The sequence below is a fragment of the Diceros bicornis genome, chromosome 18, assembly GCF_020826845.1.
Source record: "Diceros bicornis minor isolate mBicDic1 chromosome 18, mDicBic1.mat.cur, whole genome shotgun sequence".
NCBI lineage: Eukaryota > Metazoa > Chordata > Mammalia > Perissodactyla > Rhinocerotidae > Diceros > Diceros bicornis.
In genome coordinates, this window is record NC_080757.1 from 38,072,795 (window position 1) to 38,091,567 (window position 18,773).

The following is an 18,773-nucleotide window of genomic DNA, read 5'->3' on the forward strand; positions in this document are numbered from 1 at the left end:
CAATAGTTCATTCCTTTTTATTGCTGAGTAATTTTCTATGGTATGTGTATACCACAGCTGGTTTAGCCATTAATCTGTTGAAGGCCATCTAAGCTGATTCCAGTGTTTGGTTATTATAAACAAAGCTGCTATGAGCATTCACGTACAGGTTTTTGTGTGAACATACATAAGTTTTAGAATGTTCTTGATATCACTGGATTCTGAAATGTCAACACAACGTATATGTGGGTTGGTCATTTAAATTCTTCCTGCACTACCCTCACTGGGCTCTCTCAAAATGAAGACTTATGAGAAATGCTATTGTATTTCTTTACTGCTTCCCCCCCACCCTTCTCTCTACTCTCTTCCTGAAGAACTTCTATTAGTTGGACGTAGAAACTCTGCTTATACTTTAAGCTTTTCACTCACTTTTTCCATCACTTTCTTCCTTTGCACCATATTGTGGGAGATTCTTCAGCTCAATATTCCAGTTTACTAATCAGCTGTATCCATACTGTTTTGTTTTGTTTTGTTTTTGCTGAGGAAGATTGGCCCTGAGCTAACATCCATGCCCATCCTCCTCTATTTCGTACGTGAGATGCTGCCACAGCATGGCTTGATGTGTGGTGTGCAGGTCCACACCCGGGATTTGAACCTGTGACCCTGGGCTGCTGCAGCAAAGCACGCGAACTTAACCACTACGCCACCAGGCTGGCTCCTGTATCCATACTGTTATTCAACTATTTTCTGAAGTTTTTTCCCCCCCAACAATGAAACATTTAAGTTCCAGGACTTCTGGCCGTGTGTGTGTGTGTGTGTGTGTGCGTGCGTGCGTGTGTGTGTGTGTAATGTTGTCTAGCATCCTGTTTAACAAACTACCCCAAAACTAAGTGGCTTGAAACAACTGTTTGCTCCTGATGCTGTACTCTTGGCAGGGCTCATGGGCGCGTCTTCTATTGGTCTTGCTCGTGGTCCATATAGCTGCATTTAGCGGGCAGGTCAGCTGGGGTAGGGTCAGCGGGGATGGCTTCTCTCTCTCTCCACGTCATCTAAGGGCCTCTCTGTTTGGTCTCCCTATTTCATCTCTCCAGCAGTGTATCTGCACTTCTTAAATGGTGGCTTAGAGCTGCCAAGAGCACAAACGTGGACCATGCCAAGGCTTCTTAAGATTTTAAACCCAGAACTGGCACACTTCTGCACCAACTGAAGCAGGTCATAGGTCAGCCCAGAGCCACGTGAGAGGGGACTACCAAGGACAGCATATTGGGAGGTGTGGTTCACTGGGCACTGCCCACGTGACAGACCGCCAGTCGTCCCTCTGGAGATACTAACTGTACTGCTTTAAGCATCTCATGCTTGCTCAGTTAACTCTCAGGATGTTAGATCTTCAATGGGAGCACAGTGTCCTGCAAGCAGGGATGAGCTGGGAGTTAGTCTTCTGGGTGTGAGGACGTCTTGATCTTGCCTTTCCAGTCATGGGCCCACACTCTGTCTCAACATTTCTGCAAGTGCCACTCATGCCTGCTGCTCAGCAGGAATGACTGAAGGGGAAGTGTGGCCGTGCCCACTGCTCCAGACACAGCATGTAACTGACGCCCCTGATTCGTGCTCCGGAACAGTCTTCTTCATAAATGTGTGCTGTGACTTTTTTTCCTCAGGAAGGCTGATCGTCACTGATTTCCGTATTGTAGAAATTCTTCAGCATTTCCAGTTTGCCCACACTATTCCCCCTCCATCTCTTTGGCCCTTTTGTGAGATTTGGACGGGATTTTGTGGGATTTGGATTCCGAAAGCAGACACAGAGGGTGCTTACAATCTACCGTGTCGATGCAAATCCATTGGACAATTTGCCATAACTTATGTAACCGGGTTCCTCCACAAAGCCCAGGCAGCAGGTACCCACCAGACAACCTGTTTCTCAGCCCTGGATATCTGGCCCCTCCCTCTCCCACTCTCCCTCGGCAGCTGACAGGGATGTCTAACAGGCCTGCAGTACTGAACAGAACATAAACTCTCCCTGGCCAGGCAGGCAGTAAGTGTGGCTTTAAGAGACACCAGACTAGAGATCTCATCAGCCTGGGCTGTCCTCTGCTCTGCTGCCCACCACACCTCTGGCTGGGTTCCCATTCCCTCTGGTGGCCAGGCAGGGACGCCAAACCCTGGCTCCCTCATAGTGTACTCCACGGACAAGATACACTATTATCATATCTAATATCCCACGTCTGATGCCCTTCTCCAATTAAAGAGCCTCGGGCTGTGGGGAGTTTCTGCCCATCCACCTCAGATTCACAAGAGAAACCTGGCTAAAAGGAGCCAGAAAGTTCCCGAGGGGCAGGAAGTCCCAGGCTGGCAAAGACGAAGGCTGAGGGGGCAGAAATGGGCACCGGCTCCAGGCATCACCTTCAGCGCGCGCTCTGGCACCGGCACGGGGTGGCCCGGGATGGGAGGTGGCCAGGCTCGTGTGGACAGCCAGCTTCACAGGAGCATCGCGGCCAGAGCCGCGCCACCCAGCCCGGTGGCTCGGGTGCAGCTGGCCCGGCGGCCGCGGGGCGGAGCCCGAGGACCAGAGACGCCCGAGTTTGAGGCCTCGGCCGGGCGAGAGGGACCTGGCGCGCCGCCCTCGGTCGCCTCTGCCCAGAGCGCGGGACACCCAGCTCCCCCGGGGCTGGCGGGCTCGGGGCGCGCGGGGGAGGCGCGGGGTCTGCGGCCGTCCTCGGACCCGGTCACCCGCTGGCGGGAAATCGGGCTGGGATGCAGGAGGGAGGGCACGGGGGCTCCCGGGCGGGGCCGACGGGGCTCCCTCCGCGAACACTAACGTGTGTCCCCTGCCCCAACACGGGCCCCCGGGCGCTGCCGGTGCCCCCCGGCCTGCAGCCCGCCCCCCGCAGAGAAGGCCAGCCCGGGGCGCCCCAGTCTTGGTGGCCCTCTACCACTTATAGTTAGTTACTATAGGGGACGGGGAAGCTATAGGATGACGACGGAAAAGGCATCAGGTCCCATAAATTAAAGGACTGGGCATCAAGAGGTGGTTGGATTAGGGGAGGGGAGAGTTTGGAAGAAAAGCTTTTGGTGGGGGGTGGTGTTGGAGGCACAAGCCACTGCGGACATTATTTTATGGAGGGGTTGGAGGGTCTATGGACCCTTTCCAGGCTTAAATTCTCTCGGCATTTATTTAATTACACTACTGTTGGTTATTGCTTGCAGATAGAAGTGATGCAAATCAATTTTAGAAAATTTGAAAATTGACAACAAAATTAAGAATATTATCATTGTTCTTACACCTATCACCCAGAGACAATCAGTTCTTGCACCTCTCACCCAGAGACAATCATCTATATAACCAAACTGTGTAAATTCGTATCCTGCTTTTAATTTTATTTGTTTATTTATTTCCCCCCCCAAAGCCCCAGTAGATAGTTGTATGTCATAGCTGCACATCCTTCTAGTTGCTGTATGTGGGACGCCGCCTCAGCATGGCCAGAGAAGCGATGTGTCAGTGCGCGCCCTGGATCCGAACCCGGGCTGCCAGCAGCTGAGCACGTGCACTTAACCGCTAAGCCACGGGGCTGGCCCTGTATCCTGCTTTTAAAACTTAACATTATATCCAGAGCATTTTCCATTTCATCACATAATTTGTAAAAGCATGATTTGTGAAGTCAAGTCATATTTAATTGGAGGAGTAGATGACAACTTATTTAGCCAATGCTTTACTGATGGAAAGTTAGGTTGTCAGTCTCTAAACAGTCTCTAAATGATGCTGCAGCCAACATCCTTGCACATGAATCTGTACCAACATCTGCTTGTTCTTTTAGGATAAGAACTAGGAGTAGAATCATTGAGTGAAATATTGTGAATACTTTTTCTCAAGTTTATTTTAATTCTAGAAGAAGTACTTGTAAAATATACAAGCAATCCTAAAGGGTATGAAAGAGAACACTGAGGTCCTGCCCCCAAACTGTGTCTAACTCCCCGGAGGTGACACTGTTCACACTTTTGTAGTAAAGGTTTAAGATTTTCCCATGTGTGTTGACAGATAAACACACCCTAAGGTGTATATTTGTATATGATAGGGGAACAGCAGATCACATCAAAAATCAAATTTATTTTTGAAATCAAATATATCATTGTAAGAAAAATACACATTCATTGTAAAAATAACAACTAATCAAATATCATTAGGAAAGAAAGAAAGAACATATTTGTCATGATAATGATGAGCCCCCTCAAGCCCAGATTAAACTCTAACTCCAGGTACAGAAGACAGAAAAGCCCAGCACTTACTTAATCAGGAGCAGGCTGAGCTGAGCCCTGCAGTCACTTGGCCATTGGCCTGCCCTGACTGAGTGGGGCCCCACCCTAGGGGTTCACTGGGGGATGTCAACTCTGCCCTCAGGTCTAAGGAGCAGGAGGAGCCCACCTCATGGGGCCCACCATTGTCAACCTGCAGTGTGAAAAACTCAGATCTCTACAACCACTGTCATAGGCATCATGTAAAAGTCTCTTAAGTAACAGATGGAAAAACGTTTCAGAAAGGGAAAGTACATGCTGGGGAGGGGCTCAGGCACCTTACATGACTTTTTGTTTCTAATCCTTGTAACAGCCTACATGGTGAACGTTATTGCCCCGTTTTACAGAAAAGTAGAAATCAAGACACCTGACTCCCGGGCCAATGTTCTACCCATGCCCAGGACTACTCCATCTTTCTGTATCGTTATCTGTCTTACCTCCTGACCAAAAAACAAGCCCTGGGTGGCAGGGCCCTGCCATCTCTGAGGCCACAGACAACGCTGTCCCAGCTGTGATTCCACGTGACAGAAGTCTTACTGAACTCCTCTCCTGAGCCAGGCCAGGGCAGGGGCACCTGGAACATGGTGGGTAACGTAATTCAATGGAGGCTTCCAAAAGGATTTCTGGCCCAAAGGGCAGATTAAGGCATGGTCAGAGCCGGGGCTGAGAGGGCTTCAGAGGACACTGTCCTCGGTACTGGCACAGGGAGTGAGGGCCCAGGGGGCCCCAGTAATGCTGAGACCGTGCTAGGCTCAGCTCTCAGCTGGTCCAGAGCCAGGCCCTGGGAAAGGCCTGTGGGAGGCTGCTTTCCTGCATGCAATAGGGGATGAGGGGATGGGCATTCCTTACACAAACAAACACACACACATACAAACACACACACACACATACACACACACCAGAAGCACATCAGAAGCCCAGACTTGCCTGTCGGAAGGGGACCCACCTGAACTGACACTCGAGGCACAGAGGGCTGAGCAGCCCTGGCTGACCTGCTGGGCATCTGCTTCTGTCCCTAGACCTTGACGCAGATCCTGGAGGATGGTTCAGAGTTTGATAGCCTGGGGGTCCCCTCACTGGTGGCCCACTGGTATAGCCTTCCCCAGGACCCTGCTACATGATCCCTCATTCAAACTACTGAGTCATCTTAAATGACCTGTAACCTTTCTTTGCCCACATACGCCAAGCCCTGTTGTTTCTCTGAGCTTGCTGGAATTTCTGCATCTCTGAGGGTTGGCGTAGAGGAGTGTCTTTCTGCCTGAGGAAGGTGGAGGAAGCCTCTGGGCTCTCAGACTACTATTGGAGGGTGTGGGGAGAGGCAGTTCCTTCCCAGCTGCACACAGGAGAGCAGTTCAGCCCAACAGAGCCGCTCGGATCAGGGGTGGCCATGTCTGGGCAGGGAAGACCCCTCCATTTGCTTGTCTTGGAAGGCCAGGCCCCCAGGAAGGCCAGGGACCTGCAAGTCTTTGCTCCGGGTCCCACGGAAGAGGCCAGCCCTTCCCCAGGCCCTGGGACCCCTGTCCTCCCAGAATCACAGATCATAATGGCACCAGGATGATAGCTTCCATCTAACCTGCACCAGCCACTCTGGGGTCTCCCCTCCAGCACTCCAGCTTCACTAGTCTGAGGGCTTCTCCTCTAGGCCCTCGCAGGGAGTAGGCCAGACTTTTATCACTGTGACCACCAAAGCAGACATGGCGACACTGGGAGGCAGGGAGGGGCACTCAGTCCGTCTTGCCTGACTCTACTTTCTTTCTTAAGGTTACTTGATTAGTTGTTTTTTTACAATGAATGTGTATTTTTCTTACAATGATTTATTTGATTTCAAAAAGAGGAAGCAAGGGTTGTAGATCATATACAAATATACACCTTAGGGTGTGTTTATCTCTCAGTGCATGTGGGAAAATCGTGAACATTTACTACTCAAGTGTGAACGGTGTCACCTCCGGGAAGTTAGACACAGTGTGGGGGCAGGACCTCAGGATTGTCTTTCATACCCTTTAGGATTACGTGTATATTTTACAAGTACTTCTTCTAGAATTAAAATAAACTTGAGAAAAAGTATTCATAATATTTCCCTCAATGATTCTTATCCTAAAAGAACAAGCAGATGTTGGTACAGATTCATGTGCAAGGATGTTGGCTGCATCGTGATTTAGAGACTGTTTAGAGATTGACTACCTAACCTTCCATCGGTAAAGTATTGGCTAAATAAGTTGTCATCTACTCCTCCAATTAAATATGATATGACTTCACAAATCACACTTTTACAAATTATGTGATGAAATGGAAAATGCTTTAGATATAATGTTAAGTTTTAAAAGCAGGATACAAATTTAAACAGTTTGGTTATATAAGTGATTGTCTCTGAGTGATAGGTATAAGAACAATGATAATATTGTTAATTTTGTTGTCAATTTTCAAATTTTCTAAAATTGATTTGCATCACTTCTATCTGCAAGCAAAAACCAACAGTAGTGTAATTAAATAAATGCCGAGAGAATTTAAGCCTGGAAAGGGTCCATAGACCCTCCAACCCCTCCATAAAATAATGTCCGCAGTGGCTTGTGCCTCCAACACCACCCCCCACCAAAAGCTTTTCTTCCAAACTCTCCCCTCCCCTAATCCAACCACCTCTTGATGCCCAGTCCTTTAATTTATGGGACCTGATGCCTTTTCCGTCGTCATCCTATAGCTTCCCCATCCCCTATAGTAACTAACTATAAGTGGTAGAGGGCCACCAAGACTGGGGCGCCCCGGGCTGGCCTTCTCTGCGGGGGGCGGGCTGCAGGCCGGGGGGCACCGGCAGCGCCCGGGGGCCCGTGTTGGGGCAGGGGACACACGTTAGTGTTCGCGGAGGGAGCCCCGTCGGCCCCGCCCGGGAGCCCCCGTGCCCTCCCTCCTGCATCCCAGCCCGATTTCCCGCCAGCGGGTGACCGGGTCCGAGGACGGCCGCAGACCCCGCGCCTCCCCCGCGCGCCCCGAGCCCGCCAGCCCCGGGGGAGCTGGGTGTCCCGCGCTCTGGGCAGAGGCGACCGAGGGCGGCGCGCCAGGTCCCTCTCGCCCGGCCGAGGCCTCAAACTCGGGCGTCTCTGGTCCTCGGGCTCCGCCCCGCGGCCGCCGGGCCAGCTGCACCCGAGCCACCGGGCTGGGTGGCGCGGCTCTGGCCGCGATGCTCCTGTGAAGCTGGCTGTCCACACGAGCCTGGCCACCTCCCATCCCGGGCCACCCCGTGCCGGTGCCAGAGCGCGCGCTGAAGGTGATGCCTGGAGCCGGTGCCCATTTCTGCCCCCTCAGCCTTCGTCTTTGCCAGCCTGGGACTTCCTGCCCCTCGGGAACTTTCTGGCTCCTTTTAGCCAGGTTTCTCTTGTGAATCTGAGGTGGATGGGCAGAAACTCCCCACAGCCCGAGACGACTCAGCTGAAGAGGTGGATCAGTCAGCTAACAGACATGCTGTGTTCTCACTCAGGGACTGTGAAGGGGACCACAGAGATGTGGGGCCCCATCTTTCGAGAGGATCCTTAGGTTCTACTGTCTGCTCTGTTCCTGCCCCAGGTAAACTGTTAGGTTATTTTAGGAACCATTTTTGATTTCCATCTACAGTTGGCAGGACCTCTGTCCCTCTCAGCCTTCCAAGCTCGGATTCCATCTCCTGCAGAAGCCCGTCTGCCACCCTGGGTAGCACAGTTATCCCTATCTTACAGCTGAGGAAACTGAGACCCAGGGAGGTGACAACGGTAGCTGACAGTGCCAGGTGTAGCACCCAGGTCTCCTACAGCGTCCAGGGTTCTTTCTCTGCCCCTGACCCCCTCTGTGTGGGGAAGTGTGAAGGCGGAGGGGGTCAGAGGTGACTGTCCTAGCTGGGCTCCAGAGCTGGCTGCAGGAGAGGTGGCCTTGGGCCTGGGCTGTGGGGAGGAAGGGAGCAGTGGAGAGGGAAGAGACCTCCCTTCCCTCTCCTCCACCTTCTCTACCCTTTGCTAGGGGGACCCAGCAGCAGTGGTGTCCCTTGTACGTCATGAGCTCTCTGCTGAATCAGGCGCTGGGCGTAGTCTCCCCCTGGCCCCAACCCTCACCCTCTCAGTGGGGCAGAGGGAAGCCTCCCATCTCACTGCCTCACTCCTCCACTTATGGTTCTCTCTAGAAAACCAGAGATGAGGACCAGAGCTGGACCCACGTGACCCAGCGCAGACTCTGGTCAGGCTCTGGTAGCTGGGGGAGCAGGAAGGGTGGGAGAGGGTTCTGTGATGGTGTAAGAGTCAGAACCATTTTGAGGACCCGTTGGGTGAGGCTAGTGGAGCGGTCTGACTCCCTGGGCGGGGCGGGGCGGGGACCAGCATATTCAGGCATAGAAGCACCTGACGCTCCCTTTCCCAAATATCCAGACAGCCCTCAGGGTAGCAGGCTGGGGACAGTGCTAAAGGTTGGGGATATCTGGGGCTCTGAGGAGTAAGAGGTGGTGTGTATCTCAGTGCACATAGCTTGAGTTAGGAGGTGCTCCTGTATGAGTCATTTATCATCACTGGGCAGCACCTTCAGCCATTATCACCCATTTGTGGTCTGATTCTGATTGACTTGCTTTCATACAGAAACCCAAGTGGAAGCAAACAAGGCAATGAGGCCGGTAAGGCTCTCCATTATGAAGTGCCCTCTTGTGGATACTTGAGGAATTTCACTGTGTCTTTTACATCCTCCATGACCCTTTCCACCACCACCACACCTAGTCCCCTCACAGGCTCCTTGAGGGGTCCCTTTATTAAGGATGAAAAGGGTTCTGGGATCCCAAGACTGGCTTTCAACACATGAAACCCTAATATAGTCTAAACAAGTATTTGCATAGCACTTATTATGTACTTTACAAATAACTCACACAGCCAATCTGGATTCCAGACCCTCCACCGTGTCGCCTCTCACTGGTGTGGGAAACCTCATAAACAACACAGAGGCACTGCCAGAGGATGTGCGTGCAAGCAACAGAGAGAACCTCCCCCAGCCCCTTCTCTGACTCCCCCAAAGCTCGCCCCACACCTCCCGGGGATGAATCTGTCCTGCCACATGAATAGAGGGTCAGGAGATTTCTAAGAACCCCCCCCCCTTTTTTTTTACCTTATTGGTTCTTTCTATCACTTTTGTGCGGTGGAAAGTGAGAGGGGGGCAGGGCTACTCAAAGCTCTGAGAATCTCAGGGAGAGTCAGAGTTCCCTAAGGCAATTCTCTAAGTTCTCCCATCACTAACAACTAGAAGCCAGTGTAGACACAGGCCAGTCAGGTGGCATCCACACTGCCTTCCCACTCTCCACCTCTCTGCATGGAGGAGTGTCCTGGCGAGGGTCACAAGACTTGCCTCTCTTCTGAAACCTGAAACCTGGGGGAGTGTCGGTCAGAAGAACTCCTTTTCTACCCTTTTACAGATGAGGAAATGAAGCCTGTTCCTAAAACCTCCACTCACTCACCACGTGTTCGTTAACACTCTGCTGTGGGTGTTGGGAGACGGGGATACAGAGGTGGATAAAGAGCAGCTCTCTGCCTTTAGGGAACCCTGTCTAGTAGAGGAAGGACAGATGAGTCAACCATAATTGCAGTTCAGTGTGATGGGCACTCAGTGTACAACAGAGGTGATGTTGCAGAAAAGGAGGCTAGACTCTGCTTGGGTAGGGCAGGAAGGCTTTGAAGGAGGTGCCACTTGGGATTGGTCTTGGAGGGTGGATTGGGATTCATGGAGGGGTGGGAGGGAGAAGAGCATTCCAGGTTGAGGCTCGTGCAGAGATGCAGCAGTCCGAAAGAACAGGACAAATTCAGAGAAATGTGAGCATTTATCTGGCTGACACAGAGGCTGCCTGGGAAGAGGGCAGGAGATTGGCTGGGAAAGTTGGGATCAGATCAGAAAGGTCTCACTTGCCAAACTGAAGAGTTCAGACTTGACACCATAAGTGAAAGCAAGCGATGGTATCAACCTCTCCAAAGAGCATAGGTGAGGCATCTTGCCGTGCTCAGAGGGAGCGAGGGGAAGAGAGGCACTGGAGATGGCTCACTTAGTTTCTTAATGTTGTCATTAAACTTTACAGAGTTCTCCGTTAGTCAGAACTCTTTCAGTTACAGAGGTAGAAACCCGCTCAAACTGACTTATAATTTTATTTATTTTTTTCCCCCAAAGCCCCAGTAGACAGTTGTATGTCATAGTTGCACATCCTTCTGGTTGCTGTATGTGGGACACGGCCTCAGCATGGCTGGAGAAGTGGTGCGTAGGTGCGTGCCCGGGATCCGAACCCGGGCCGCCAACAGCGGAGTGCACGCACTTAACCACTAAGCCACGGGGCCGGCCCCCACTCAAACCAACTTAAACAGAAAGAGAATTTGTTGGTTCATGCACCTGGGGAGGGACTGTGAGAGCCTAAAGGAGTGAAGGAAGAACAATAGGAGCCAAGAGAACTGGAACTCGGGACTCAAGGCCACCAGAATTCCCTCTCTGCCCATGTTTTATCTCCGCTTGTCTCTGTTCTGCAGAGAGACTTCCTTCACGTGGAGGGGAGATAGCCACCCACAGCTCTGTGCCTCATCTCAGCAAGCACTCCCAACATATCCTCTCAACTAGCAATCCAAACATACCATCTCAACTAGCAATCCCAACATATCCTCTCAACTAGCAATCCCAGCGTGGAGAGGCCCTCCCTCCCATGTCTATATGTTAATCCCAAGGAAGAGTCTGATTGGTCCTTCTTGGTCACTGATACTCGTTGGTCTAATCACTGTGATTAATGACATGGTAGACTGTGATTAATCCAGCCTGGATCACATGTCCATATCTGTAGAGGAGGCAGAAGCAGAGAGAGCACCCCAATTCCCAGCTCCTCAGGACCACGTGGAGTGAAGGAGGAAGTCCCCCAAAGAAACGGGGTTGCAGTTATCAGGAGGTGTATGGGAAATGAGCTGGACAGCAAAAAATGGAAGCTGCCCCTTTTGTGTGTGTGTGTGTGTGTGTGTGTGTGTGTGTGTGTGTGTTAAAAAACGATATTGTTTTATTAACAGCAGCAGGAGTGGCTGGCATGGGGTGGCGGGTGTGCTGGGCTCAGGGTATGTGTGGGCTGTGAGGAGTAGATGATGGTTGGGAGGCTGGAAGGAAAAGAGGTGGGCGGGTATGGAGGCCAGGCCCAAGGGCTCCTGAGATTTACTCTGGGAATAAGTAGACTTGATAAAGGATTCATGGCAAGCTGTGGCCAAGCCCCCAATATGATTAAGAAATTCTTGGAGATCTAGCCGCCCATCACAGTTGAGGTCCAGTTTCTTCATCCCGCAGTCAAGGACACCAGGGTCCTTCTGGTTCTTTGTGAAGGCAGCCAGTTCTCTGTTCACGAAGGCTGGGAACTCGGTCTTGGAGAGTTTGCTGCTGTTCCTGTCCTTTGCAGCATATCTCTGGAAAACAGTAATCAGAGACTTGCACCGCAGTCTCTGTAGGGCTGGAGATTTTTGCCGCGCTGGAGTAGAGCAAGGCACGGAGGCTGTGACTGGGGAACGGCGCAGCAAGCTCTGAAGCTGCCACTTCTATGTGCCAAATGCTCTACCAGATGCTGGGGATTCAGAGATAAGACCCCATCTCTACCATCAAATAGCTCACAGTCCAGACGAGGGTGCAGAAGATCAGAAAGTGTCGCAGTGGTGATGGGATACGGGGACTCTCCAGCTAGCTTGGGAACCCAAGAGAGGGCCACCCAACCCAGACTGAGGCAGAACCAAACCAGGAAACACTTTGCCAAAAACGTTACCCCTCAACAGAGTTATGAAAGATGAATGAGAATTAATCAAGGGAAGAAAGGAAGAGGGAAGTTCAGGGAGAGGAAGCAACATATAGAGGTGTAGACCGGTCAGAAATTGTGGGTTTCTGCCTTGGGCAAAGGGGCGAATTGCTGTGCAGTGAGGTGAGAGGAACTGGAGAGCTCAGACTGGCACGTGAGGAGCTCGGGCAGCCTGTGGGTCAGTCAGGTGGTGATACCAGTAGATGACTGGATTGTTTTGGATCTCGAGGTTGAGAAAGAGATGTAAGCTGTGGAGATAAATTTGGAATTCAACCCCGTGGGCGGCAGCCAAAGCCATGGGAGGATGCTGTCACTCAGGGAGAGTGAGAGGAAGGCCGAAGGTACACAGCTGGAGAGCACCCACATTGGTTGAGTGGGTGAACGCAGAGGGCACAGGAAGGAAGGAGTCAGAAAAGGACAATCTCAAGTCACAGCACTGTGAGCAAATGATTTGTATTCTCGGGCCCCAAGGTTTCTGCACATGTAATTCTCTCTCATGTGAAATCTTCCAGGGGAAAGAACAGATTACGTACAAAGAAATGAAAATCAGATTGTCATCAGATGTCTCACCGACAATCCCGACAAGAAGAAGGTGAGCAAGCCTGCAAAGGGCAGAGGGAGTGGCAAGACTGCTAGTGTCCCCAGCGTCTGTCCCCCATTCTTCCTTAGTAATAGAACCTTGGGTCTTTGGCTGGGCACGTAGCCATCCAAAAGCAAGGCTACATTTCCAGCCTCCCTTAAAGCTAAGTGTGGCCATGTGACTGTCCCTTCCTTCTTTGCACCTTCCTCCATCCGTCCTGCTGCCTGGAAGCCAATATGAGGCCACCATCTTGGGCCGTGAAGACAAGGACCACATCCTAAGTGTGGCAGAGTAGAAAACTGGAAGGAGCCCAGTCCCCTGCAATCTTCTACATGAGAAAGAAAATAAACTTCAACTTCGAGCCACTGCTGTTTTGGGTCCCTTATTTACACTGTACTTAATCCTAACTGATGTTGATGGGAGATTATACCCAGCCAAAATAGCAATCAGGTACGAGAATAAAATAAAGTCCTTTTTGTACAGGCAACAATCTGAAGAGAAGTCAGGAAATAGATGTTTAAATATGTTATTTAAAGTCCTAAAATTAAATAATAGAAAGGGTAAGTAAATATGTGACTGGCAGGGATTAGGGAAAGAAGGGACGCAGTGAAAGCAAGCTAAACTCGTTATCTTTCATTGCAGCGAGTCAGGAGATATTGTTGAAACGATGAATTAGAGATATTAGCATATTTTCTGGCATTATGGAAGTATTGTCAGGAAGGCTAAAAAGAGAAATGGTTGAAAATGATTACTTCTGGGGGATGGGCGTCAGATTGATGGAGGAAGACTTTAATTTTTCAATTTGACTGTCTTGCACAGTTTAGATGTATGTTTGTACTTGTAGGTACATACATAGGACAACCTCTGAAGGATGCGTACCTAACTCTTAATAGTGTAACCCTCCAGGGGGGAGGAGTGGATCCAATAGGGGAGGGTCTAGGAACAGACTAAAGTTTCATTTTATAACTTTTTATATTATTTGGTGTTATAAAAATGAGTACTTATTATTTTTGTAAAAAAAATTTTAAGTATATTTTTTAAAAGAAAGTGGACAAGGGAAAATACCAGACAGTGGTCCACAGTCTGGAAAATACCACAGGCAGAAGGCAGGACCTACAAGGACTCACTTCCTTGGCAGTGAAATCAGGTGTGTCTTAGCAAGTCTGATTGCCCCTGATTTTGGCCACTGCCTGGATTTATCTCGTCCATGGCCAGACCCAAGAGGAATTTAAAGGGAAGTCCCCTCTTGGGAGGTGTCCTGCTCAAGTGCCCCACTTCCCACTGGCATAGTTAGAGTTGGAATTATCTCAGAGTTGAGCAATCGGAGGCCCGTGTTTGCCAGGCTTGGGATTTCTCTGGTGACACAACTGCCTTAAATCCTAGTTGGCTGTCTGCCATTTCCATTCCTAGGGATGCCATGTGCAAGTAACCAATGCTGGAAATCTTGCCCAGTCATGAAACCTGATTCTGAACCTGGCTTTTGTGGTTTGTCTCTTAGCAACAGGCTTGGGGGCTCTGACTGTCCATCTAGGCCTTAGGTTAAGATTCTTCCTTGGTATATGGATATCTGGGGTTCTTTGCCCACCATCCTTTCTGGGACCGAGACCTTGAATTTCCTTTGGGAAACCATCTTTCCCCCTCCCATTCTCAGCCAAGAGATTTAATCTGGGATTGTTTTCTATCCCCAAATCTAGGGGTGTGCCAGTCAGTATGTTCCTGTCTCCCTAGCCAAAATGATTGTTCAGGGATGGGCTCCAGATCTATGGCAGCCCAATCAGAGTGAATCATGGGACTCACTGAAAATGTTGGGGCATGGTCTTGTTTCTCCTGATGATATTGAACAAGGAAGCTTGTAGCCCCAGGAGCTGCCGTCAGTCATGAGGGCTTTGGGACTATGAGGGGAATTATCCAACCCTGAGGAAGAATAGAGAGATGGAAAACAAACAAACAAACAGATTATGATTATAATGGATTGTTTCCTCTGACTCCTCCTAACTTTAGCATAGAAAATTAAATTCAGCTTTTACAATTACATGTAGCACACAATTGTCTCTCAGTGGTCTTAGGTCATTGGTTACAAACAGACTAGATCTTTCTTAACAAAGCTAATTATCCAATCTCTTTTTATGGTCCAGTTTAAAAGAAAGATTTTTGTTATCTTGTAGCACCATACTGAAGATCACAAGTAGTATATCACATTCAATATCTAACATTTTTCTATCAAATCCCCAATAATTACAACGCCATTAGGCACACAGTCTGAGCTCTAAAGTACAACAGGAGATGGTTAATCCAGCTGATCCATTTCCATGAGGATAATTATCTTCCCAAATTGCAAAGAATGGTTTCTCACTGCTTTCCACACCACCTGGCCAGGTTCACCTTTTAAATTCTGTTTCTTACAACATCCCACTCCTGATACCAGTTCTGTACAGTCAAGATTCTTTTAGTTGTAAATAAATCCACCTCACTCAAAGTAATTTAAAGAAGAGGGGGCTTATTGGCTCATGGGATAGGAAAGGCAGGGGTATATTGTAAACAAGGAACAAATATTGCGTGCTCTCTCTCTTTCTCTCTCTCTCTCTCTCAATTGTTTTGGTTTCATACTCTGTTTCAGCTTCATTATCTTCCAAATTAGAATAGCTTCCCTATGCAATTAGAGAAAATTGGCTACCAGTAGTACCTAGGATTGTATCTGACAACTCCATGACCAGAGAAGAAACAAACCTCTTCCCTGTCAAATCACCCATAAAAATCCTAGGAAGGGTCTTGACTGGTTTGTCTTGGGTCATGTGCCCACCTTTCATCTAGGAGCATGAGGTGCTGTGATTGACTTGTACTGGATTATATATGCACTCCTGTAATTGTTACCAGAAGAAATGTGGGGGAAGCAGATGCTTAGTACAGAAAAAAAAAAAAAAATAGCCACTGAAGGAATTAATGAAAAGATTAAGTACAGTGGCCAGATACAAGATAAATATATAGAAACCAATGACTCTTACCAATAGAAAGTGCTAGTTAATAATATCACATTTACAGTTTTAAAAACCCTGTAACTGTCAGAATAAATTTAACGAGAAGTGTTCAAGAAAACTATGAATCTTCAATGAAGGACATGACATACAGCATGAAAAAAAAGTAAAGAGATCTTGGTCTTAGATGGAATGACTTAATATTCTAATACAGTAGATACCTCCCTCTAATTAATTTATAAATTTAATATAATCCCAATCAAAAACCCAATGGGATTTTTTAAAGGGAATTTGAAGTGCTGAGTCTAAAGTTAATCTGGAAGGTAAGTCATGAGTATAACCAATACAATTAAAAAAAAAGAAATTAATAAGGGAGGGGTTGCTACCAAATGTCAAAACATAATATAAAACTGCAATAATTAAAAGTATATTATTGGGGCTGGGCCCATGGCCTAGTGGTTAAGTTTGGTGTGCTCTGCTTTGGCAGCCTGGGTTCAGTTCCCAGGTGCAGACCTACACCACTCATCAGCAGCCATGCTGTGGTGGTGACCCACATACAAAATAGAGGAAGATTGGCTCAGGGAGAATCTTCCTCAGCAAAAAAAAATGTGTATATATATATATATATATTATTGGGGATGGTTCGGTTTCCAGATGGAGTAGATGGTTTCCAGATGGTCTAGATGGAGTAGACATAATTTTCTCTATTCATCTTGCTAAATACAACTAACCCTGGATCTTATACATAAAACAACATAAGAAGATTCTGAAAGGTGGAGAAAAGAATAGGGACCTTGTGACCTGAAAAATGACACATTGGTCAGTTCTCTGGGTTTTCTTTTTGCCCCGTATATCCCAGACTGGGTTCTGGAGAAGCCAGCAACCTGGAAACACCAACAGACACAAACAAACAAACAAACAAACAAACAAAAACCCTATGGAAGCCTGCTCTCTCTAGCTAAAGGATAAGGAAATGGGCAGCTTAGCAATATAGAAAACTTTTCAGAGAATAGTCCCTTTACTACAGCCAAACACTACCAAAAATATCTGTGGCCTAATCCCCACACATGCCAGCAAAAACCAAGTGAGGAATCTAGATCCATCTTTGCCAGGCTGTAAGGAGGTAACTGACTTTCCCTCCTCTCAAGCCACTGGAGTAATGTCAAGGAAAGGCTGAATAAGGAATCAGGATGTTCATGCCCACTGAGAGTAGTCCTCCAGAACCACCACCGTGTCAGCGGAGATGATGTGGAGAACCTGGACTTCCACCTTCACCTGACAGTAAGGAGGGGTGCCAACCCTTTCCTTGTCTGAGCAGTGTCAGAGGAAGCCAGCTAAAAACAGAAGGTTTAAATAAGACCCAGAGTATCATAACACAATACCCAAAACGTACAGATTTCAGTAGACAGTCACTTGTCGTGTCAAGAACCAGGAAGTTCTCTAACTGAATGAAAAAAGAAAATCAGTAGGTGCCAACACAGATGACAGGCACATTAACACCATCTGACAAAGATCTTAAGGCAGTCATGATAAAAATGCTTCAATAAACATGCTCAAAACAAATGAAAAAATAGGAAGCCTCGTCAAAGACATAGAAAATTTCAGCAAAGAAACAGAAGACATAAAGAAGAACCAGATGGACATTTTAGAACTGAGAAATATAATAACAGAAATAAAAAACCTTAATGGATGCATTCAACAGCAAAATGGAAGAGATAGAGGAAAAAATCAGTGAGCTGGAAGATAGAAAAATAGAAATTACCCAAATGAACAACAGAGAGAAAATAGACTGAAAACAAAAATGAATAGAGCCTCAGGGACCTGTAGGACTATAACAAAAGATCTAACACTCCTATCATCTAAGTCCCAGAAGGAGAGAAGAAAGAGGACAGAGTCGAAAAAGTACTCAAAGAATTAATGGCTGAAAGTGTCCCAAATTTGACAAAAGACATAAACCTATAGATTCAAGAAGCTGAGTGAACTATAATTAGGAAAAATCAAAGAAATCCACACAAAGACGTATCACAGTCAAACTTCTGAAAACTAGACAAAGAAAAAAATCTTAAAAGTAATGAGAAAGAAATAACATCTTTCCTATAGGGGAAAAACGATTCAAATGGCAGTGGATTTCTCATCGGGAACCATGCAGGCCAGAAGGAAATGGCATATTTTCCAAGTGCTGAAAGAAAAGAACTGTCATCCCAGAATCCTATGTTCAGTAAAAACATCCTTCAAGAATGAAGGGTAAATCAAGATATTTTCAGATGAAGGAAAATAGAGAATTTGTTACCAGCAGACTTACCCTTAAAAAAATGACTAAAGGAAGTTTTCTAAACAGAAAGAAAACTACAAAAGAAGGAATCTTGGAACATCAGGAAGGGAGGAAGTACATGATAATCATAATATGAGTAAATTCAATAAGCTTTCCTTCTCCTCTTGAGTTTTCTATATTATGTTTGATGGTTGAAACAAAAATTATAATACTGTCTGATGTGGTTCTAAATGTATATAGAGAAAATATTTAAGATGATACTAAAATTGGGGAGGGTAAAGGGACATAAAGGGAGGTAAGTTTTCTACATTTCAGTCTAACTGGCAAAATGACAACATTAGTAGACTATGATAAGATATACATAATATATAATGTAATAACTAGAATAACTGCTAAAATAAACCATAGAGAGAGATACTCAAAAACACTATGGATAAATCAAAATGGAATTCTAACAAATGTTTAAGTAGCCTACAAGAAGGCAGGAAAAAGAAAGCAGAGAAATGAGAAACAGAGAGAACAATCTTAAAACAAAAAATAAAATGGTAGACTTAATCCATAATGTATCAGTAATTACATTAAATGTAAATGGTATAAATATACCAATTAAAAGACAGAGATTGGCAGAGTGGATAAAAAAATATGATCCAACTATATGCTGTCTACAAGAAACATACCTCAAATGTAATACTATAGGCAGATTGAAAGTGAAAGGATGGAAAAAGATATATCATGCAAATATCAAAAGAAAGCAGCAGTGGCTATATTAATATCATATAAAGTGGACTTCAAAACAAAAAAAAATTACCAAAAACAGAAATAATGAAAGGGTCAATCTACCAAGAAAACATAACAACCCTGAATGTGGATGTACCAAAAAACAGAGTATAAAATATG

General features: G+C 47.2%; 1 protein-coding gene and 1 pseudogene across 1 annotated transcript in view; both read right to left on the reverse strand.

The window, feature by feature from the left end:
- Window positions 1-14,265, reverse strand: part of CDK5RAP3 (CDK5 regulatory subunit associated protein 3) — a 176,174-nt gene extending 161,909 nt beyond the window's left edge. The window contains exon 1 of the mRNA XM_058560785.1: window positions 14,260-14,265. Within this exon, the coding sequence (XP_058416768.1) occupies window positions 14,260-14,262 (3 nt within the window). The 5' untranslated portion in view covers window positions 14,263-14,265. The remainder of the gene's footprint in view (window positions 1-14,259) is intronic.
- On the reverse strand, window positions 11,052-12,350 carry LOC131416767 (protein S100-A11-like; annotated as a pseudogene).
- Window positions 14,266-18,773: the final 4,508 nt, after the last annotated feature.